General features: G+C 39.8%; 1 protein-coding gene across 2 annotated transcripts in view; it reads right to left on the bottom strand.

The window, feature by feature from the left end:
• CD2AP (CD2 associated protein) overlaps positions 1–24,540 on the bottom strand; it is an 89,634-nt gene that overhangs the window by 40,863 nt on the left and 24,231 nt on the right. For both annotated transcript variants that reach the window (XR_008732849.1, XM_055714361.1), the window contains exons 3-4: positions 6,790–6,943; positions 3,055–3,155 (exon numbers count right to left, since the gene is read on the bottom strand). Coding sequence is in view for 1 of the 2 variants with exons in the window: in XM_055714361.1 (XP_055570336.1) it covers positions 3,055–3,155; positions 6,790–6,943 (255 nt within the window). In the remaining variant the exon portion in view is untranslated. The remainder of the gene's footprint in view (positions 1–3,054; positions 3,156–6,789; positions 6,944–24,540) is intronic.

Genomic DNA, 24,540 nt, shown 5'->3' with positions numbered 1-24,540 from the left:
CAAATTCAGAGTCTGGTCCTCTGAATTTAAGCACAGATTACTGACAAGTCCTCTCCAGGCTCCACAGCCTCATGCTTTACACAACGCATTACAAAAAACTAAAATTAAAATTACTTGACTCACCCATACAACACCCAAGAGCCATGAGAAAGGGACTTTTAATGTTTATGACACAGAAAGTGACTCAAGAATCCAATTTATTCTTCTGCCAAGAAATAAGGTCAGCAAAGCGCTTTAGAGACTTGCAAGGCAATGCGATGCCACGTCACGTCAGAGACAGACAGGAATTAAACAAAATTCTTGAGCACACTTACTTCAACCTCCTCACTACGCGGTCTTTAGAAAAAAAAATTACTATATACAAACTATATTACCAGAAATGGTATCATTAATCAACATTAAAAAAAAAAAGGTTTAAAAAGTTCTACGCACTTTGTTGGATAGCGTCTGTGCATGTCTGGGCACTAGCAACACAGAGGACAATTTCACAAGCCTTATCTTCCATTTCAAAAATCTTACACATGATACAATTTCCACAAGAGGGAGTTACAGCTTTTACACACATCAGTGCTTTTTCCGAGTGTGAATTCCATCAACTTATTTCTATAAGACGATGAAAACAGACTTCAAAACAAAGGGGGGGAGGTCCGAAACAAGCACTCCGATTTTTTGATTTTTTTTTTAATAAAAACTCCACTAAATTGAGTCATATGAATTTCAATTATGCTTGATAACACAGCATGCAAATACTACAAATATAATACTACAAAAATAAATCTGCTATTTAGTGCTGCAGCTGACAGGAGTGGAAGGAAGATAAAGAAGAAACAGAAGTTATACAGCAGTGATACAATTATCACATACATTCTGTGCATGTATTTTGCATGCAAAACCCACATGTTCTGTAAACAAAAAACCTTGCAGATTCAGCCAGCACATAGCACAAGGGCCTTCTTCCCTAAAAGCTACTTCTGATCCTTGTAGCCTGCTCTTTTCAGTATTATCCATTTAATTCCTGAACCATCTGCCTCCACCTTTGATTTCACAATCAGTAGTGTCAGTTGTAACTAGTCAATTAATAAAAAGTTACAAAGGCTAAATTACTTAATTGTTCTCAGGTAAGTCCCCTTGTGAGGCTGATTTTACCTTATTTTCCCCACAAAAAAAGTAACCAAATGATATTTCCTTGAAGTAACAGTAATGCACTATCTGCATATATATAAATAGCATCTTTTATACATAAATGGAAGCAAACCATCTCACAATAATGGTAACAAGTTACCTAAGAAAAGTTATCCCAGCATACTGCACAACCAATGGATGGCATTTTCTACCATTCTTCACACGCATTTCTGGTCCATCAGTACAGTTTAGTGAAGCAAAGCCTACACCTGTCAGGTCTACTCTATGCCACCATAAAAACAGTGTGCAAACAGCTCTATGAGCATAGTTAGCTGCAATATTTTTCTACTGGTAGCATTTGCCTAAAAATTTCATTAATAGTTTTTCTCAGAAGTAGCAAAGGCTGTGTACTACAAACACGTATTTTCAAATCATTAGGAAGGGAAGAAGTATGGGGACTGACCAAATAAAAATTGAAAGAAAAAAAAAAAAAAAAATCCATGTTTCCTTAAGAAACCAGATGAGGAAATGCTTTGATCTTTTTATTCTGTTTGGGTACTTGGTCATCTCTGATACATCACACTGAACATCCCTCCCAAAATAATTCCAGATGTTGACACGTGCAACCTGAAACAGCAGCTTCCGCAACAGTTTACTGCACTGCTATCTCTTGTAAATGCTCACTTGGACCATTCAAAGTCATGACTGCTGTGTACAGGCACCATCCACAAATTAAACTGGTGAGGTTCTCCAGGAACACTCCTTTACAAAACACACACACACAATGGTATTTATGAAACTATGATTTTAGTGAGCAGGTTTTACAACTCACTTTCTCTTGTTTATAAGGAGATAACAAATTCTAGAAGTCATTGGTTTAAATGCATTTAAAGGAGTAACTTCTTCCTTGCTAGAAGACTGGACAAGTCCTCCCTGGCAACTGGCAGGATCCTGGAGAGTTAGGACTCTCTTCAGAAGAGAGCATACATGTGAAAAACACAATCTCGTAAAACTACTTAAAAGCACCACCAGACACATGGCTACAAAGAAAGGTTCAGTCTTTTCCTTCCTCAGACCCTCAGGGAGACAGTAAGAAGAGATGGCACCAGTGAAGGTCAGAGCATGCCATGCAGAAGTTTTCCACCTAGTTCTGACGAGGTTCCTCCTACTATGGCTCTGATCTTTTCTGCAGGCTCCCTGACAGTTTTTGCTCTTGTAAGAGAAGCTCTTCCCACATATTCAAGCCTCTCACAACAGAAGTTGCCATTGAATGGAACAGACACTAAGGAAGCACATAGGCAGGAAAAGATAAGAAACTCCCACTCAAATACACAGGGCCATTGCCATCAAAGTCTGAACATCAAGACATATCTTTAACTATTTCTTACCCAGTGGGAAATGAAGGCAATAACACATTGAGTTCATTTCTATGCTCCATATTTTTGCGCAAGTGGGTTGAAGTGTATTGTACTACAGGTACAGGCCTCTGTGCTGAATACTGTTACTATTAGCTCAAGCTTCAATGAATTTCAAAAAAGCATGAAACTGGAAAATCAGGTCAAATAACATTTTTCACCTAAACAAGTTAGGAGTATGTGTGCTTAAAGGCAACCAGTCAAACAGTTTTAGTATAAGCATCTAAAAACACAGATCACAGACTGGGCCAAAGAACTGTAGAAGTATCTCAAAAAAGGAATCTGTGTAACAAATCACAATTTACAGCTGCGATGATCAAATACTTCCCCTAAACATCTAGCATTCATTGGTTTAGGATTGGATCCTAAGAGAAGAACTCCTAAACTACTTGCTTTAGCTTCAAAAACACTACTTCCCCATGCTATTTTTCAAACATCCTTGCAACTCAGTAATCAGTCAACCCGCCCCCCCCACAAACATTTGACTTTTGGCCACATAGCGTGACAATCAGCTCACCTCTTCATGGATGTCGATCACATCCCCCAGCTTGAGTTCCAGCTCATCCGCATTCTGCGGGGTGTATTCAAAGAGCACTTTACACTGCCGCTTCTTGGACCCTGATTCAAGGGAAATGGTGAAAGTAAGAACACTTGCAAAGGAAAACTATTTTTTCCTAAATTCAGCTCCTGATGATCAAACCTGATTAGAAGATCCACAAACCATTCCAAAAAGCTATGTAGCTTTTGCTGCTGGTTTTTCAGTTTGCTTATGTCACTTTAGGCTAACGAGCCGTATCTTAGAGCTTGAAAACCATCAAGCTTCACAGACTGCAATTACAAACAAACATACACTGCCAATTACCAACATCCTATTAAAAAAAAACAAACACGTTGACACAAGCAAGTCAGATAAATCCCCTTACAATGATTTTTCAGGCTATTTCCTGACCAAAGTCTGCAGGAATGACAACAGCTGCCAACTGCAGTGTTAGCACCTGCTTGGAAGAAAACATGCAAGTTTGAGCCTCCAGTCTTTAAGTAATCCTGAAAGAAGTAACATGTTCTGTTCTGCACAACACTGAAGCGCCGATAGCCTTTCTGTCCTCTAACAAAGACCTTACTAACTACAGGTCTGAGGTAATGCTAACATTTTCTCAGCTCATATTTCAAAATCCAAACTCATTTTTTATCTGTGAATTCAAGAAAACTCCCTTTTCTCCATGCCGGTATGAAGTAGAGAAATTCAACCTAAGCTTCAATTCAGTGTCTGACACAGGTAAAATTAAAGTGCAGTCTTTAGATGTTTGCCACATACCATTAAAGCTTTGCAGGCATTAAAAAGACAAACTCGAGAGGGGAGCCCCTCCAGGCAGTGAGGTATGAACTTATGGTTGCCCAATTACTCTGCACGTATCCTGGAGGGATGTTTCTGCTCTACCCAGAGACTTCAGACACTTCTCCTTCAAAGAAGAGGCCATGTCTTCAGTCTTTTTCCACAACAGAGCACCAGCACACTTTTGAAGGCAACTGCCATCCTGAGCTATGACCCACAGATGTTCCCCATCCTCCTCAAAAACAATCTGCCACAGTTTAAGTGAAAATGTGAATCAAAAGCTTGAAGTGGTAAAGCTCAAGATAGTAGGAACTGTATATATAATTTCCACACTCTCTTGTACTTTGCAATGCTTCCTCACTCAAGCTGCAGCAATTAAGATTAACTGGGTGAAAACATTTCAAAACACAGATACTGCCTCCAAGATTGATTCTTGTTGTATTATAGCAACGTTGAAAGTCCAAAGTCAGATGTTTAGAAGGCTGCCACACCCAGCGTCCTCAGTACAAAACACGCCAGGCATCTGAGTAATAGTCAGCATCTACAATTTCTGAGAGGGCTCACCAAATCAAGAATTTTCTACTTGCTGGTATATGGCCTGTGCTTAATAAGAGGCATGAAATATATCAGCCAAAAGTATGAAGCTCTATGGGTTATTTTTAACAACATGCAATTGCCCACATAATATACCCTTCTTTTAACTCCACTGAAACTCCTACACCAGCCAAGAGGGATTGTTAACTTAACAGTAATTGGAATAAACAGTTCACTGGCCTTTACTACCTCCTACAGCACTTTCAACACTCTTCCTTTGTATGAGATTAACTGATATCAAAAAAAGACAAATTAAAAGTCATGGTCATTTGGTATAAATCTGATCTCAGCATTCCTTTTTGTATTGTAATTCTATCTAAATGGGGAAGAGGGGGAGAAGAAAAACCTGCAGATGCATTTCACATACAGAACTCACTCTCATCTGAAGTCTGTTTTCAGTGGTGCCCGATTTAGAAAGTACTGCCTGCCAGTTTTGAAAATCCCTAGATTAAGCTAGAAACTAATGAATCCACTCAGAAAACACTCCAGCCTCACTGCAGCCCCCAGGCAATTCCAAACAGCTTGTCCAGCTTCAGGTTTTATTTGTTTTGTACAGGGTAAAACAAATGTATCCGTTGTTGCCTTGATTTAGCTCACCTTCTGTATTTTCCTTTTCCTGAATAAAGGCAGCCATCTAACGGATAGGAATACTGCCTGCAGCTTATTACCCATCTGATATAAAATACCTGAATACAGTGAAAGCTACTCATGAGAATAACACAAGGGACTTCCCCAGGCAGATACAACCTACCTCACTGCACATTGGAAACTTACTCTTAAAGCAGCTTAACTTTGTTTTCAACATTGTAAACCTCATTTTACCAGGTTAGGAACTAGAAAAGGAAAGACAACTAAGCCCTGAAAACCTTTTGAAGACAGTAAGCGATTGCCCAGGCACAGAGCAAACAGGATCTGCAGGAGATGTTTAAAGAGTCTTCCAGGAAAGAGGGAACAGAAAGTAAAATGGAAATGCAGAGACTGTCATTATGCCAAATGAACAGTTGTGTGCTTAAAGGAAGGTGCCCGAACACCATTTTCTACTAGGAGGATAAGACTAGCCAGAGACCAAGCTGTACCTACTACCCTGGTCACAGCCACCAGTATGAGGACAATGCATGCTGAATATGGGAATGTTCCAGGGTTAGGGAGACCACAGTAAGTAGCCAACACCTGAACTGATATCAGATCATATGCACAGAATCACAGAATCCTAGAATATCTCAAGTTGGAAGGACCCACAAGGATCATGCTGATTCTCTTTCAGAGTCTGGCTGCTCTAATCTAGGAACAGCATTAATTTTTAATGATACATTTTCAAAAGCCTGCTGATGCAAACATCCAACAGGCACCTACATGCTGTTGCCAATATGCATATAAAATACAGATTAGATTCACTAAAAAATTATTTTGAAGGTAACATCCTTAGTTGCCTAGAGGAAGGTTCCAACAAATTCCTAAGTCTGGTGGTCCCATTTCAGGGCTTTAGAAGATGACTAGCGGCTCTTCTTTTATGGGCAAAACCACAAAGCATAAACATACTAGAAACAGTAAGTTCTGACTTCTTTCTTTTTAAAAAAGCAAGCTTAAATCATAAATATAAGTGCCTGCAATCCCTTATAAGAGAGAAGCAGCCAGATTAGAGCAACATCTCTTACAAGACTGAGGTGTCGAAATACCAATCACAAGTCAGTTTTCTAGATGCAGGCAATGCTCAGTTTTCTGCTTTAGTTTTAGTCAGCTTGATTTAAACGCTGGCATTAAAACATAAAAACCACAGATATGGAGGCACCAAGTCTGTGCTCCCGACCATCCTGGGGGCTGCAGTTACAACCAAAGACCACTACTTTGTCTTAGGCACCACCAGCTCTACCTTATTTCACACTAGAAGCAAGCCTACCAAACAAGAGGAACTTGAACTATGGAGTGTTTCCTTGTCAAAGTCCTGAATTTGTAGCAAACACATTTAAAAGAAGTGACCACAGGAAGATTTTTTACTATCATGAACAGGCCTGTGGTTCACATTCAGGTATGTGACAATACAAGCAGAGCTCACGTGAAGTTACAGAGCAACTCTCTATAATCTGGAAGGGGGCTAAATCCTGTTCCCAGGAAAATCGATCCCTATTGCTGCTGTTAAGAACTGCATTTAAGCTTTCTGTCCATGCATACAGGAACAGAATTTGGCTGAGAATCAAAGTTCTTCCTCCTATGTCTCTAGTTTTCGGTCCAACCTGAAAACTAAGTCAGACATTAAATAATTCATGTTCATTAAAACAATGCACGTCAGCAGCTTATGCAATTGAAGGAATTGGAAAGACTACATACTCTTCTTGAAGCTTTTGGATGGGGGGTGAGGCTGAAATCCTCCTGCTGGAAGCCCATAGTTGCTCATACGCTGCACAAGGCTGGCTACATTGCCAGATTTCTCCCTCCTGACTGGTACGGCATCATCCTTTGGCTCTACATCCTTCTTAACTTCCTGAAACAAGAGATTTAGAAGACCAAGTGAATTACTCAAGAGGTCAGTGCTTTTACACAGGCAGATTTATGCAGACTAATGGATTTCAGGTACGTACCATTTGGTGTATAATGACGTACTATACTCAAAAATCATGGCATCCTACAACCAAACATACTAAAGGCCTTAATAAACTTGACCCTTCCATACAATTGTGTTAGTAAACAGGTAAGCTGATGCGCTGAGAAAATTCAGAAACAGGAGCAGTATTTTAGCCATCTACTCCAACCCTAAGAAAAATTGCTTTAGAGCCCAGAAGTCCCATATTACAACTTGTAATTAACAGCTCACATTTGAAAATATTTTTAAATCCAAAAACATTACTTCAATGACAGACCTATAGGGTAGGGCACTAAATATTTTCATACGTAAAACTGTATTAGGTGATCATCTCTGCCTCTGAAAGCTCCAAAGGTTGTTTAGCAAAAGACGCAAAAGTACTGCTGAAAGACCAGTGGAAAAGAAAGTGAGATACAAGAAACAAGAGTGGGAAAAGTGAGGGCAAAGGTGTAGGAGGAAAAGTAACAAAGACATTTTTCTGATCATTGTCTCCCACCTTCCAGTCTTCCTAAAATAAGGTGTTAACATTGGAATTGAATGTACCAATCAAGACTAAAAAGCCTATAAACAAGAAAGCATCAGCTTTTGACAGAAAAGACCATGTGTGCAGCAGTCACTCTACTGCATCAGCTCCTTAATAGAGATTCCACCGGAGAACAGACACTCTGAAAGAAGGAAATAGTCACTTTGCACAAGAAGAAACCCATTAAGTCAGATCAATGGTCCATCTAGTGCAGAACACAGCTCTGAGCAGCTGCAATCCCAGACACTCTCTAGAGAGCTACCCTGCAACCCAGATTCTCCAGATTCCCAGAGCACCCGTAAGGGTTTCCTATCAGGGAGATACACCCCCTCCACTCTTCCCTTCAGGTCTGCGGATGAAGCTGTCTAATCCCTTTCTGCATCCACGGTCCCCTCTGCCTCCACAGTCTCCTTGTGGATAGACACAAGATAATCGCTCTCTGCTCTGTGAAGAAGCTCCCCTCTATCATCTAAAGCAGATGACACCTTATTAATCCCAGTGTGTGCTCCCCACCGCTGCATTTATTTTATCACTACCTCCACAGCTGTGTAAACTGTGATTGTGTCTCCCCTTGGCTTTATCCTCTCAAATGAGGAGTCCCAGCCTTGTCAGCACCCCATCTCACCAGGCAGCTGTTCCACCCCCTGACCATCTCTAGCCACCTGTCCCCATCCTGGTCTCAGTGGATCTGAGGACACCTGGCATCCTGCCAGTGTTTGGGGGTGCTACTGCACCTGGAGCTGAGGAGTTTGGAGAACTGAAAGAGACAATACCAGATATTCATGTGCTGATGCTCAGCTCGCAACAGGCAGTTCCATGTAGGCATAAGGATTAAGTTTTCTTACACACAGTACTTGGCATTTACTTACCTTGCTTAGCTCACTGCCATCAGCATGACATTGAACTATCTAAGAATTTAAGAGCACTCACAAAATGGGAGCATCTGCTGTTAAATCCCCTCTCCAGATGACTGGAGATGCTGAACAAAGCCAGGGTCACAACCAGCTCCTGGGGCATCCCATCACCAGCTCTCCTCTACCCTGACAAGTCACTGCTAAGTCCTTAGCTTCTTATTCTTTAAGCATCTTCGAAACCATAAAATATTTTTCCGTTTAGTCTCATAGCAACTTCATTCTTTCAGTAACTTGATGGAGAACTTCATCAAAAACTTTCTGAAAACCCAAGTGTGTTACATTCATTGAATCTCATGCACCTGCATGAGCTTAGCAAGACCCTCAAAGCTGTCTGCTTTCCTACCACTGCAGCATTACAATGTCTTGAGCAATGCAAACACCCATAAGTACCTGGCATAAGTACTTTTTGTGATCAACTTCAGAACAATTCTTGCATCCACCAGCAGCAGCCACTGGTTCACAAGTCCACTAGTTACTGCAGCTGTAGCTGCAATAAGTATGTAATATTTGAAAACAAGATTGGCAATGAATACATGTACGCTTACTAACATCATGTGAACTCTTAAACATGAGCTTTAAGGCAACAAAACCCATGCATTGATGAAACACCAAAAATACAAGAAACATTTCACCAGGACCTATCTAGCGCTTTCTGGAACATTAAACCCCAGGTTCCTTAGTGCAGCTGTCCAGCTGGAAAATTCAGCAGGTTTGGTAATCTACTGATGCTTTCAAACACACTACAAACCTCAAGTCAAACAGTCCAAAGTACCTTCCTATTTCCCAAAAGGAGCAGAGCAAGTAGAACAAACAAGACTACAGACAGCACAAATTTTCCTCCCACTTATCTACATTAAGCAAAGAGGCTTTTCAGAAAACAGGTGAGTAGTTCCTGCTGTTAACTAGTCTTCATCCTCAGGGACTTCTGCCCTGCAGATCTTAGCTCTGCTGAGATCCCATCTTCCAAGTAAAAAAAAAACAAAAACCACAAAAAAAAGCCCCAAACACCAACCAAAAACCCCAAACCTCCACAATAACAGGGCATCATGTCTATCTCCCATTTCAGTAGGTATTTCAAAGACTCTGTCAGTCTTATGGTTGGTTTTTTTGGCTAATTACTTCCAAGTCTGATAAACCATAAGGAATTAAATTTGACTACGGTTGAAAAATTTGCCACCTCCAAAACACCTTTCTGACTGCATTACTGATAAGGCCATTCTGCTCAGTTGAATAACAACGGTGCTTGAAAACTTGCCTAGAGCAGTTATATCCCTGGGTTTTTAAAACTCTTTATCTTTCACTATGCAATTTATACAGCCTCCAAAAGCTTCCAGCTGCTCCAGGAATTATTGCTTCCCCATTTAATTTATTTCTCAATCATAATGCTTTCTGGTGAGGAGTCAGCTCCAGGCTCCTCCCCCAGGTCTGTATTTCACACAAGGCTTCAGAAGCAGCTGCTTCAATAACATTGGGAAAACCACAGAGATGCAAAAGGGAAATGGGGAAGACATACACAGGCAGTTGGGTCAAAAACGTAACACCTCCCTCTTCTGGGTGTGTGTGTGTGTGTTTTGTTTTTTGTTTTTTTGGTTTTTTTTTTTTAATTTATTAGAAGAAAAACAAAACAACAAAAAAAAAAAACCCACACACACCACTTCCAAATGCTAGAACACATTGTAAGGTAAGCATCACCTGTATCAATAATTTGAAGTAAACAGACAATACACTTTTCAGTCCAGCAGTAATGTAAAAGGCAGCAAATAATTGATAGCTTACAAACAGGAAATTATCCGAGACAAAAGCAGTGACCACCACAAAAGAGCAAATACCCAAAAAGGAAACAAGGAATGCTTGAGCGACTTCTTTGCCAGGCTTCAGTCAGTACTTGAAGTGGTGATAGTAAGGAAATACTCAAAAAGTCTAACTCAAGACTAGCAATAGCAAATTTTAACAGAAAGTACAGTGGAATTAGACTTATAAAAATAAGATCTGAAATAATTCCATGAGCAAACATTATGTGAAGAAAATCTTGCAGTCATATTCAAAGGCTGAAGATTTATTGATGAAGAATTTCATCAGCAGAAACCAGGAAGAGTAACTGGACACTAGGACGGACTGGTACCACCAGACCTTCCTAATACAGCTAAGATATTAAAGCTGAACACTTCACAGTTAAGAGAAATTTTCCTAACCTAAGGCATACAAAAGGAAGGAGGATGCAAAGAAAAGATCAAGGTGACTACGGGATAAAACCAGGAGCAGAGAGTGCAAATCAATCAGATTTACAGTGAACAGACATGAGTAACGGACTGATACCAGCCGTGTTTAAATCAGTCAACAGCAACATTTTACTTCATGTATCAGAAAGCATGCTGTGACCATAGCATGACGTGAAGCTGTTCTGCAACAAGCAGAGGAAAAATAACCACAGAAGAGTCTACTGCTACAGCAACTAGTGATAAATCTAATTTTGACAAAAAAATACAGAAGAAGGGGTTAGATAAATCTTGACAAATTTTGACAGAAAACTACAGGAGGAGGCATGGATAAGCCAGCAACTGCTTTTCCCATATTTAACCTACTACCCTTTAGAACATCCTTGTAAAGCAAGCACTATTGGGTGGGTGGGGATTTTTTCCTTCTTGTTAAAAGAGGAACTGCAGCATTAATTATCCTTCTTCAGGGCATTAAAAAACACATTAAAACCAAACCAAGTTAAAGCAAATTCAGGAATCTCTGGTCTCTACAACCACATATGTTCCACTACATTGTAAACCTGTATTTCACATCAGCCTGCTAACAGTAGGAAGCTGCTCTAAGATTCATTTTCAAAAGCACACATCAGGATACTCTGACATATGCATCCATCACCACCACCGGCAATTCCACCTTCAGCATCATCATTACAACTCTCTGAACTTTTGGACGCGTTAAGATTTTACAAATTTCCAAGCAAAATACAGATCGGTTTGAATCTCTGAAAATTTCCACTAATCAATGCAAACATTAATGCATGCCCCGTTAATAACATTAATAAGAGTCCGCAATTAATGTTAAATGTTAATAAGAATCTGCAATTCTTACATCTCTGCCCAAACAGCTAGCCTGAATTTCAGCAGATGGAAAATGACACTGCCCCCAGGCCTCATCTCCCAGGTACCGCTATAACCAACATGAACATGCCCAAGACTCCTATTTACTGGCTTGACAGCAAGTAAGGCGTTTTTCTTAGGTATTGTTTTTTAAGTCAGCCTCACATATCCAAACTATCAGAGAGTCTGTGCTGTGACAATACCAACAACAAACATCCAGGACACTTCAGCTTGTTCTGAGATGAGGCCACCACCAGCTGTCAGCCAGCAAAAACTAAATGAAAACCTGACATTAACCACAGCTGTTTTAATATTTTTATTATGCCAGTCTACTGCAGTTCAAGGCTTGTCAGTGTTCCCATTAGCAACACAGATTCTATGCATTTATGACTTGGCAGTAGAAGGTCAATACAGACTGTCTCTTGGCATAAAACACTCTCAACTGGGAAGTAACCACCCACTCTTTCTGTTGCAGACAACAGCACTAGTCATATACGTTTGAAGTTTTCATAATCTCAACTAAACACATATTTCACGACACAAAATTTGCCAAAATCATTACAGGTTAATATGCAAAAATGCATACAAATCTAACTCAACAGGTAAAAAAAGACTGGGGTGATCTTAAGGGGCTACTGTTTTAATTGCACCTGTCACAATTTAACGATTCCTCCAGGAAATTTATATGTAACATCTCAAAACCATTTAGGTACAGCAACATGTGAAACAAGACTTCTTCTCTATACACAGACAAAAAAAATCTAACACATTAATTTAATCTATAGCCTCATGATGCCTATTAAACACATAAGCAGGCAGTTCTGACCTACTTTTTAAGCAAGCAAGCAGCCTTCCCACCACCAGCTGCTTGCCTACACATCACTCCAGTGGGGACAGCAGGATCCTCCCCGCTTCCCTTGCCAGAAGCAAAGAGCATTAAAATCAGCAGGGCGCTGGAGATAAAGCAGGTCAGATCATCTAAAAGGACACTAGGAATAGATGATTGTATACATGAAGTCTATTCCTGAATTACAGGGCACAGAGAAGTTCATTATCCAGTAAACCTAAATCCTTAGCTAGATTCTTCAAACATAAAAATATTAAGACTTTAGCTGCCCACCTCCTTCTATTTAAGTCATACCCAAAACAATTATCATTAGACTTTTAACATTATTTCCACTGTAAACTATGAAACATCAGCTTATACCAAAGCAATCTGTGTTTCTGTTATTGGCTGAGTACATTTTAAACCAAGATCTCAAGCAGCAGAAAATGGTCTTGATCTCTGAAGAGGCTGAGATGAATACACAAAGGTAAATGTCTGAGCCTTCATATAGAATTATCTCATCTCTTTTCTTCCCCATCAGAGCAGCAATAACATACCCATGGACTGGTAAATGAAGTTTATTATTCACGTTTTACTGGGCAGAAAGTAAGTCAGAATTGAACTTGTCATTTATTTCAGGGGAGAGGGAGGAACTGGAAGCTTGTGATACATCTACGGGCAATAGTTTTGTTTATACAAGTTTATCTTTTCCCCTCACAGCCTGCAAAACCCCATCACTGAAAAATAACACATACATATGTGTGTGACTGTATATAAACGCATAAAAATCTGTACAGCTACATACAAATGAGATTGACAGATTATGGTTGATTAAGTGCGTTGAAACATCACGGCTCCTGGAAAACAAAAATCTTCACATAGCCAACTATTTAAGCAGCCATTACCTCTCACATTTACAGTCTTAAGTTACAGCAACACAGGCAGGTACAGGGCAGCTTTAACAGCTCCAGCCTCTTAAATCTGAGATTTCCCACGTCCTTTCGTTTTGCCAGTGTCTCCTCCTTGAATAGGAAACGTTTCCTCACCCTGAATGCAGGCACCCATAGAGGCAAAATATTTAATAAAGGCAAAGAGAGGAATATAAAAATGAATAATTTGCTATCTGCCCCATTCCTTTGCCATGAGCTAAAGAGACAGATCAAGGCTATTTTATGTACCAAAATAGCTGAGAAGCTCCTGAGCTCTTTCTCTGGAACATTCAGGAGGTCAGAGCAGGTTCCACCTCCCGACAAAAAATCTGAGCTGGGAGAGGTCACGAGATGCCCCTGACTCCCAAGAGGATTGAAAGTTATTCTTAAAACCAGAAACAAATCACTTTAAAGATGAAAGTAGTTGCCATCTGACAAATGGACAAACTTGATAACCTTTGTTTTGCAAGACAAATTACCTCCTGGGCAGTTTAACATATGTCACCAGTTGTGGGGGGTTTGGCCTAATTTATGGCCAGTGTAGGTACTATTTAACAGTAAATCACTGGGTTTATTTTTTAAGTGCTGATCCACAATCAGGCTGAACCAACAGTAGGGTGGCATCACTCCTCATCTTTTCCTCTTCCAAAACTGAAGTTGCTTCATATTCTGACTTCTGTACACCCCATTCAGGGGCATTTCTGTTCAAGACTAAATTTAAAAAAAGTTTCCAGCTGACATGAGTCCCCAGCAATTTTCACATAAACTACAGGCACATACTGCTGTGGGAGCAACTACTGCTGTAGTTCCTCAACACAGCACACCACTCACTCAAAGGCCATTATCAACTGAGCATGGCTTTAGAAATTTGCCTAAATGTTTCTTGTAAGTTTTACACAGAGCTATCCATTTTACAGCTAAAGTTTTTGCATGCTTCAAACATGAGAGTACAGAAAGCAAGGATGCAGAGCCCCTGGTAGATAAACTTCTCAGCCATCAAGCGATGCCAGAAAATATGTGCAGACTCCCTGTGCATAGCAGAGTTTCATAAATGGTTGGGTAAGTATTTTCATATGATTGAATTATTAATATTTGTGCCTGCTTCAGATTCAGATCACAATTTCTAACCTTTTCCCCTCAAGATTAAAATATAATTAGCTGCAGAAGTGACTCAAGCCAGGCTCACACTTCTCCCATTTGCAGACAGAACCCCAGTGTTTCCTTCTATTAAATCACACCCACATCACATTACCCAGCATGAAGTTTAACAAGTTACCAATATTTTTCCATGTGTTATAATTATGCTAAATGTAGATCATATAATCATACTATCATACTGCCTCCCTGTAAGGAAGAAAGGCATAATCAGTCAGGCAAGGTATCACTTTATCACAATACATAACACATGGAATAAGCAGGATCCCTGGGAAGCGTAAAAAAAAAAAAAAAAAAATACCAAGTCACTTCAGACTTACAGACTAAAACTTGAGCCACTGAATAAATGTAATATTTGAAGGTGAAGAACAGGCAAACAATCAGACTTTCCTAAATAAGGAAAACTCACCTCTAAAGAGGGAATGTAGAAGCAGGCTTGGAATTCCAGATTTTTATACAGATTTTAATATATGTAAACAAAATTATACATACATATCTATAATTGCTTTTTATTGTGGAGAACTGGATACCTGTAAAGCTTATGCCAAACAAGTGTCAAAACAGATTCTGATCTGAGGTCTTGTTAATATTTCAAAAATACAAGGGACCTAAAAACACTGAATGTCTTGGCATCCTAAGAAGCTTTTGCTGATGTTAAAAAGACTCCTTCCATCTGTTTTCAAGAAGCACCAAAGCCCAGATGCAGAAAAGGACAGCAGTCACATCACCAGGCCTACCAAGAGTGGAGCAAAGCATTCTATATCAACAGGGGTAGCTAAAGGAAGCACAGATGTTTACATCAATGTTTCCCAACCACTTAATTAAGAAAAGAGGTTAGTCTTAAAATACTTCTAAAAATAATATCTAAATAATATTTTATCATGCTGCTACATTCACAGGCAGATAAGAACATCTTAAAATGTTAATTGCATTTCTTTTCTATTCTACTTGCTTATACATATGAAAATTTAATTATCTTTCTTGTAATTGTTTTACAGACTAGCAGTTAACGTCCTATCAACCACCAGTACAAAATAGTGCTTTAGATCAATGAAACCAAGAATCACAAGTAGCAGAGCACAAGACAGATCCAGCTCCTGCAGCACTGTGTTTTATCAGGTTTTCCCCACACAGAAGTCAGAAAGACACATTTCTCCCAGTTAAATGCCTCTACTACTGGTCCAGAGAAATCCATGACCTGTTAACCACTACAGTTCCACTCTGATGTTTAACTCAGAACATCCCTTATTCCTTCTTCCCATCATTCTGGCTTCTCATGTTTGCTGTCATACTCTGCTTCCTTCTTCCCTACATGCCTTTTCCAGGGCACCCATCTCTATTCCCTTTAAAACCTCCAGTGCCTCACTCATGGCCACCTCTGCACAAAGGTTACAGTGAGTTAAAACATTGCCACATCTACATCCCATCACAACACTTGCCTAAGACGCTAAATCAAATGACTAAGAAATGTGCCAAATAAGGGCTAAAAATCTAAGTCTCTAAACCTCTTTTGATCTTCACTAAGATTTTAAGATTCAGTTTTACCAAAGATTCACAAGTTATCGTTAACTGAAAATGCATCTTGCTTTCTGCTCCTGTTCTGTAAGCAGGTAGGTGACAGGGCAACTGACCATCTTCATCAGTTTCTAACAGTTTGAAATCTTATTATACCAAGTCCAAAGCTAATGAGCTCACATGCATACACAAAAATTATATTTTTAGGAAGTGAAAAGTATCCAGAAAGCTCAATAAGCCTAGAAACCACTTAACACATCTAACTTTGAGACCAGCTCACCGTATTAGATAGAACCCGAAGTTCAAGGAAGGAAAACATACATTTAAAAATAAATTTAATACTGAAAACACTACAGTACAGGACAGCTAATTTCCCCCCTCCAAAATGATGACCCATCCAAAAAGAAAAATTCTCAAGTGGCACAAATGTTACAAGATCACAGGCCAGATGAGTAAGCCCCACACTAGTTTAATTTTCAAGTTCACAAGTAGATTACTTCATTCAACCTCATAAAAATAAGGCAAAAGAACAGATTTAGTAGTAACTGTGTTGGGTGTACACACATGTTGATTTATTAGACATACGGCAAACTACTAAAAATGTAGCACTGGAACACACGTCCAGAGCCTCCTAGTATGCAATAAATATTACATATTACAGTATCCAGATAACTGACCTTTTTGGTATTATTACATATGCTAATTACAGAGTACATATTTATGGCTGTATTTTAGACTTGTATATACAGTGAAGGTCTAAACTTAAAAGTAGGTTTTCTGCACCTCTGCAGTCAGGTATTGCTGCCCAAGACACTGGCAATACTTTGTGGAGTTCACCCATCTGATGGAACACACCCTGTTTACAAGCTTCCAGCCAGACAATGGTTACCTTTCTCCAGTGCTCAGAAAGGAAGTTATAAAACTATGCACAAATCAAGTGTAAAAACTAAATAAGGAAGGACTAAAGAGCAGACTGTTTCATGTGGTTAAAGGAATAACTACTTGTATATACCTGTTGCCCCTTCCAGGATAGCTTGTGCAGCAAACACCCAAACTGAGCAGCAGTGTGAGTATCCAGGAGTGTGCTGTTCCAACACAGAAACATCACAAGCTGACACGCCATTTAAAAAAGCAAAAGACACATGTACAATCAAGAAACTTGGATAATTTGAATCAGAGAGAATAATCAGCATGTTAAGCAGGTTTCACCCAAGTCATTAATCATGTTTTATCCTGCTGTCCTCAAGAACAGTAACTCCAATCCCCTTCCATACCAGTACTGCCACTGTGGCAAAAATTATGAGCTCTTTCCATTTCTCCCATGCACTTGGCAACACAGTATTTTAAGATACAGAAAATATGTTTTAAATGCTAAATATTAAAAGAAGCACCACTGTTTTCTTCATTCTGTGTTCACATCTGGCCACAAAAGAATTCACAACGCTACAGATTGTCATTCTTACAGTGAAACAACAGTTTTCAAATGTAAACTGAAACCTTCTTTACAGGTGGTATTTTTGGATCTAATAGTCCACCAAGATAAGTAACTCTATAGCTATATAACTTTCTCATGCCGTATCTTTCTAATCAGCATACCTATACTGCCTTGGAATAGGAAATAATTCACACAGCCCCAGGCAACACCGATAAGGCAACAAAATCTCAGTGTGGACATAGTGACAATAAGAAAAGACAAGCTGGCACACAGATGCCCACAAGTGGCTGTGCTCATTGCTGTCAGCAACAGGGTCTCTACGGTGCAAAGTCCAAGATCATCTTCAAACTCAAACCAACCTCAAGGCTCAGCTTTTCCCCTCTTCATGTCAGATAGTCAGAGTACAGAGGGGTCAAGGCCCAACTGATACAAACCCAAGTAGTCAATCCACTGATTCAACTGCAAGAGTCACAGAAATAAGAATAACCCATGTTGAGAACTGAATCCCAGCAAAAACTCTTATATGAATATATATCTATACATCAGTGCCACTGACTTTATCTGCTTATGTCTTCCACTGGTTTATTTAGTATCATTTTTAGAAACAATGGTTCCCCCATCATAAGCAAGGCTCAGGCAAGCCATTTATCCTGACATTCCAGTTGGAAGAAACCTGTTTCTTTGTTCATTCAAGCCAAAACAGTCGGCTAGTAGAGACCTGTCTCTCACCCCACAAGCACAGGAATCATTATCGCCATTTCCGCAAACCCCAGACACATGCCGATGGATGGGATTGGTGGGAGCAGCTCAGGCAAACCCACACGGCACCCCCTGACAACACACTGTTCAGTGGCACTACTTTCTTCATGAGCCAGAAGAAAAAAAATCAGCAGAAACAACGGATGGTGCCATCACATCATCAACACGTCTTAAGAGCCCCAGCTTGAATGATCAGCTTCACTCCCCGCCAGGAGGCAAAAAGCCACCTTACACCCATGGTTTCTGTCTCATACTCAGCACTGAAAGCAAAATTACTTAATACAGCTTTCAATCTTGCACGTTAACTTTGTTTCTGAAAAACAAGAACTGTCAGCTTCAACACAAGCATCTCCTCCTTACTGACAGGGCTGCATACCTCTCCCTGGGAAGTCAACACCACCTCCAAGCCCGAGGGTCTCACCTCCCCACACTACTCACTACGACGACAGTTTCCTCAAAAGAAAAAAAGCAAATGAAAAAGCCATATAAATCGAAATACCATTTGACTGATAGGACCGATGAAGTACTGCATAGCTAATTTCCCCAAGCCTTATTTGCATGCAAACAATTTGGACAGAACACCTTGAAGAAGAGCAAACCTCAAAATTCGGGAAACAGATAAGTGTTTTATTCCATTCTATAAAGACACCCCGATTACTTCAACTTAGATGCACAATACTTATCCTATACACATTGTTTAAAAGCTTACAGTTAATCTGTTTTTTTTTAAATTAATGTTACTACACTATTTAATTGTGCCTTGCCCAGGTTAGAATTAAGAACAACTCAGGAAAGAGTAACACTGTCTTGCTCATGAACCTTCCCAGCTCCATGATTCCTGTTTAAAGTTCTGGGAGAGGTCAATTCTCTGTTTTTGAAAAGGAACTGTGGCAGAGGCTATGCTTGAAGGAGTTTTCAGCTAAAACTTCTCCCACCAGTTCACAGCACACTCGGTCCTTAATAGCATCCCACCAGCAAGAATGCAGGAAGAAGGCAGCAAAGACCCAGCCTTAAGAAGGCAGGTCAGCTATGCCAATACTATGACGTTTTCATTCAGGGAGGCTTAAGCGTGAAGCAAAGGGGGTTGGGTTTTGTTCTTTTTAAATGGACAAACACATAGACCAGGAAGCTGAACAAGGACATAACCCCTAAAAACAAATCACCCTTTTAAAAAGAAATTCTTCATGCAAGCACCATAGGTGTCTGCAGTTCCTAAGCTTCGCTGTACACTGCAGAAGATAAGCTAAGGCAGATAAGCTAAATCATACCAAAGTAATTTTATTACACAAACACCTCTAAGGCCAAGAATTTACACTTATATATTAAATCAAAACTAAAAATTATATTACAATCACAACTTTTAATTTGTGCTGTTGTTCATGTTCATTACTCCAAAACACAAAGTCTGTTTACAATATCTGATGTTAAGAACATATGGAAAACAAAGCAAGCTTACCGCTTCCAAGGACATACTTGTTTGAACACACCCAGTGTTGCAGGCTTTTTTATTTAGGGGGAGGAAGAAAAATGTCACAGCGAGCAAAGTTCATGTTAACCTGAAAAGGATCCAGGCTCAGCGCTAAAGCAAAGCAGGAGCAGGCGCACACACCTGAGCAGGCAAAAAGTCTCTAAACCAGCTCTATCACAGACACATCTTTTGCTGAGCGGACAGTTGAAGTGGTGCATATCCCAAACGTGCTTGTAAAAGTGACCAGCTTGCTCACCACAATACCCCCAAAACCTACCAGCAAACCTTTCTACCTTAACTGATGAAAGCTACTAATTAATCTATCTGCTGCTCCTCCCTCATTCAAGTTACTGCCTTGAGCTTATGATCGAACTGGTTTTACTACCACGAAAAGCCATATTACTCACAGTATAGCTAGTCACAAAACTAAGATAGCAATAAATCACATAAAACGAGGAACTTCACTTCTTAAAAACCTTCTCAGCTACACACAGACAAAAAAAAATACACAAACTTCAAAATGAGCAGAAGGAAGAACAGCAAATCATCACTTCCGGCTTATCAACACAACTGGTTGGAGAGTGAACAGAGCTACTCAAAATAAACAAACAGCAAAATACAAACAAACAAAAAAAATCTGAACCTAAAACCAAAAAGCCTTCCACATCCCACATACCTTAACATCTCCACAAACCTCACACGTTCAGTCTAACAGTGTTACTGCACTGCTCTAACCCATACTGGAGATGAACATCTGTATGCGTATTTTAAACTGTGATGAACTCTAGGAAGGAAAAGCCACTCTCAAAGAAAACAACAAATGTCTGCTAGATTTCCACTGCTAATTCTTTTCAGGAATGTATAAAGTTGTTTATTTTGAATCGCCCATACAGGAAGAGGGAGAAAAATGGCTACAACTATGTAAGGGACAAGAACTCCTAATTCAAATATTTCACCCCCACTAAAAGTGTATACACACACAGTTTCAAACAGCAATTTCAAACCAGTTTTTGTTAAAAAAATTAGAAATTCACACACTCCAAAATCCAGCACTGCAATACAGGCATAAAATCTTAAAAGAGGGCTAGTATTAAAAAGTGAATTAATAGAAAGTACCTTCAAAAGTGGGTACTGTAATTGCTTGTACTTTTGTGTGTGTGTGTTTTTACTTACTTGTTTTCAACTATACAGTCACTGCAAGCTTCATTACCCTTGAGCTCTGGTTTCAGGACCGCTTTGGACATCCTACCCCATGACTTCCCTCCCAGCATTTACAACACCTCCTGCTCTCCATCCAACACTGTCACACTGTCACACTAGTATCTCAGGATATTTTGGGAGGCTCTATGGCGTTCCCTTTAGAGGTCCACCTGTTCTCCTTCTTTCAATGCAAAACAAAGCAAGTAGAAGTCAGCACCAAGAAATGCACCTTTTGGGACAGACCATCTCAAACTGCTACTTAACTCATTAAGTGATGAGCTTGCAGAAAATGCCCAGGTCCCAGCTGGCACTAAGTACCACCAAGCTCTGATCTTTCTTCAGTCTCACACTGTCAACAAGCAAAAAGTTTAGGTAGAAGCCAAAAAAAAAACCAATCAAAAAACTACCAGCAGATCTTATAAGGTACCAAGCATCAGCATCACATCATACTGATATGATTAATTTATAACTAACCCTACTCCACAGGAAGCTTCCATACATTCCCTTCTGTATGCAAGTATTTCGAAGTCATATAGTGCTTAGCTCACCTAATTATCTGTACAACTAATTAACACATTCGAAAACATAATGCCAGCTTCTGTTGCTGCACTTCTGACAGCAAAGGCCCAATCGCTACTACTACACAAAACAAACCGACTACCACTACATAACACTATTTTGCAATGTTTAGAAGACTTGAGGCAAATAAAAGAAGGTATCTTTTTGGTTATATTTCCTGCACAACTTTAACTACTCAAAATTAAGTTGATAGCACTTGGTCATACTTCAAACGGAAAAGACACATGTGTCAAAGCATGCAAAAGTCAAAGTATGAGGAGTGGTGTAAAATGTCAGTAAATCCTGTGTATTAGTGGAGCCCAGGAGGAGGAGGGAACATAAGGGGACTGATCTGCTTTAGCAGGGATGATACAGTCTGAATATGTGGCATCCAACACATCCAGGCGGCATGCAGTAATAATCCTCCTGTTGGTATTTTGGTTATCCCTCACACAGGCAAGAAGCAGCCGCATGTTGCCTGACAGCCAAGGACAGTTTGCAGCTGCCACCAAGGCAACAAGCTCTTTTCCTGCCCTCAGACAGGATGAAGAAGAGACAAACCAATAAAATGAGCAAAACCCAAAGCAGCTGGCATTATTCCACTCCTCACCTCCCCTCCAAAAAAATTCTCCTACAGTTGCCTGTGAAAATGAAAGGCTTCTTTTAAAAACTCAATTATCTTCTCTAAAAGCATCTAACATTTGAAAAAGAAAACGTCTGTCTTCACGTAATCTGTCATACATTTATTATGCTTTTAAGTACTTCATATACGAAGAGTCTAGGCAATTTTAGTGAATAACACATGCACCTTCAGCTTCAAATGCTAATCTTTTTCAGTTTGGCACAGACTATAATTTACCATCCAAATTCTGCATGGAAGGGTTATACCCTGACTTCAGTTCAATTCTTAGCAAACCAGCATATGTATCAGGAAAGAAAAACAACCAAACTTATCCACATGAGTTCAGGCCAGATCCCCATGTAATGCATGGAATTACACTCATAACAGAAGAATAAGAAGATCCTCTCATGAAGAAATAAATATTCAAGTCTGGTCCCAGAATTTTGCATCCAAATGCGTAAAACTTGGTGCAACCCTTGGTCCTGCCCACAGTTACATGCTCTCTCTGGTCACATGCCGACTGTCCTGACCTGGGAGATCCACCTCATACACCCAAGGTCCACCCAGTCCTCCCAGCTTAGCATCCTTCCAACTGTTTTTCCCCACTGCATCTTTCAGACCTTCAGCCTCCTTTCCCTTTTGTGTGGGTCACGAGAAGTAGCAGTATTTGTCCCTCTTCAGCATCCTCCTTGTCATTACCCCACCTAATCAACTTGCTACACTTCTCTACTCTCAACCCTACGCCACCTTACAGGAGCCCATTACTATAAAAAGCTTAGAGGACATGGAGGCCACCACCACCTGGTAGTGGTGAGCTACTGCACAAGGCAGCAAATGAGTAAATCCATTCCTCAAGGGACTTGCCTTGTTCACAGGGCCAAAGTATAACCCTGCTTCAGCTTCTGCCCACCTCCCTCCTGCAGTTCACCCACACCTTGCAAGTGTTAACATTGCACCAGGCCAAGCTGGAGCATGTAAGTTTAGTTGCTGAGGCTTAGTATTTGCAGCAGTCCGGTCATAGTAGCACTAACAACCTACTGCAGCAGCAAATGAGAACAGTTTGGAGAGGGAGGCTGAAAACCCCCACTTCTCTGCAACAGCTTTCCCAGACATAGCTTCTCAAATTATCACTACCTGTAAACTAACTTTTAAGAAATGACAATCAAATCGGTCATGAAGAAAACCATGACTTTCACTTCCCTAACAATGTTTTCCCATCATCTCATCACTGCATGACAGTCTTCCAGTCTATGCACACTATCTTCAAGAGCAAAAGTTCCCAAGATCAGCCTCCTAACCACACTCAACTCCAGCACCAAGGCAGCAAGCTATCCTGTTGTCATGAAACCAAAGACGTAGTCTTCTTTCACACAACTCCCTTTCCACTTCTCAAAAGCCCCACACCTTCTAGAAAACTGACTGTCCCCTGTAATTCAGGAATCCAACCATGCCACACACATACTGAAAAGCTGTATAGTTAAAAATACCTGGAGCTGAGATGCATAAAGATTTTTCAGAATGAAAACAATTTAAACCAAAGTTTATAAAAGCCACAGCTGCAGAAGGGCAAGAAAACATCTGACCAAGTTTAGTACTTAACATAGAAACTAGCCACATCTGGCCCCTCTCCGCTGTTCAGCAGAAAGGCAGGAAAGGCAGTTTTGATGACGCAAGAACCAGAGATGAGCCGTGTCTGAACCTTTCTTTCTATATGGCACTTGAGCACCAATTATCATCACCACCATCAACACAGTAATCATCAAAAAAACACTTAAACTGCTGTTTATACAGGACCCAAACCAGATTCTGAACTAAAATACAAACAACTTAAAAATATTAGACAAGCGAGAGGCATTCGTACAAACTTTTCCTTGGTAAAATACTCTAAGAACAAATGGATTATTCGCATAAGTTTTAAAAGGTAGATACTTAAATCCCTCCGCAGTAAATCAAAAATAAGTAATCTTGCTTTTTCAGTAAGACGAACAAAAAAATTATCAAATGTAATTAAGCTAGTGTAAAGAAGTGTTTATAGCACTGGACAAATTTCCCCGTAGGTTTAGCAATGTGAAAATATCACAGTAAGATACATTAGATAATTCTGTTTCGCAAATGATTAATTTCGCTTGAAAAGAGACAGGAATATATAAATTCTCTTTGATTATAATTTACGGAAGTCACACTAAGCAATCCCTGGAAGTTACTAAAAAGGCTAGAAAGCATAAAGCAGCAAAGCATAACATCTCCATAAAATCTGCGTAGTTTACATGATAAAGTATCTGCAGCTCAGATGACTCAGACTCTGAATTTCAGAAGTTACACATGGAATAGCACACCTAGCTGCTTTGCAGATTTCTTCATTTTAACTAATAAATAGGTTCATACTTGATATTAGTCAGAAAATAGGAAAAATGTGGAAGGTGCAAACAAGAACTTCAATTTAAATTAGGACACAAACAAAATAAACATGGAAGGTTAAATAAAAGGTTTGAGAAGCAGCAT

This window comes from Falco cherrug, chromosome 6 (assembly GCF_023634085.1).
Source record: "Falco cherrug isolate bFalChe1 chromosome 6, bFalChe1.pri, whole genome shotgun sequence".
Classification (NCBI taxonomy): Eukaryota; Metazoa; Chordata; class Aves; order Falconiformes; family Falconidae; genus Falco; species Falco cherrug.
The sequence above is the reverse complement of the archived record's forward strand: the minus strand, read 5'-3'. Positions and strand labels throughout refer to the sequence as shown.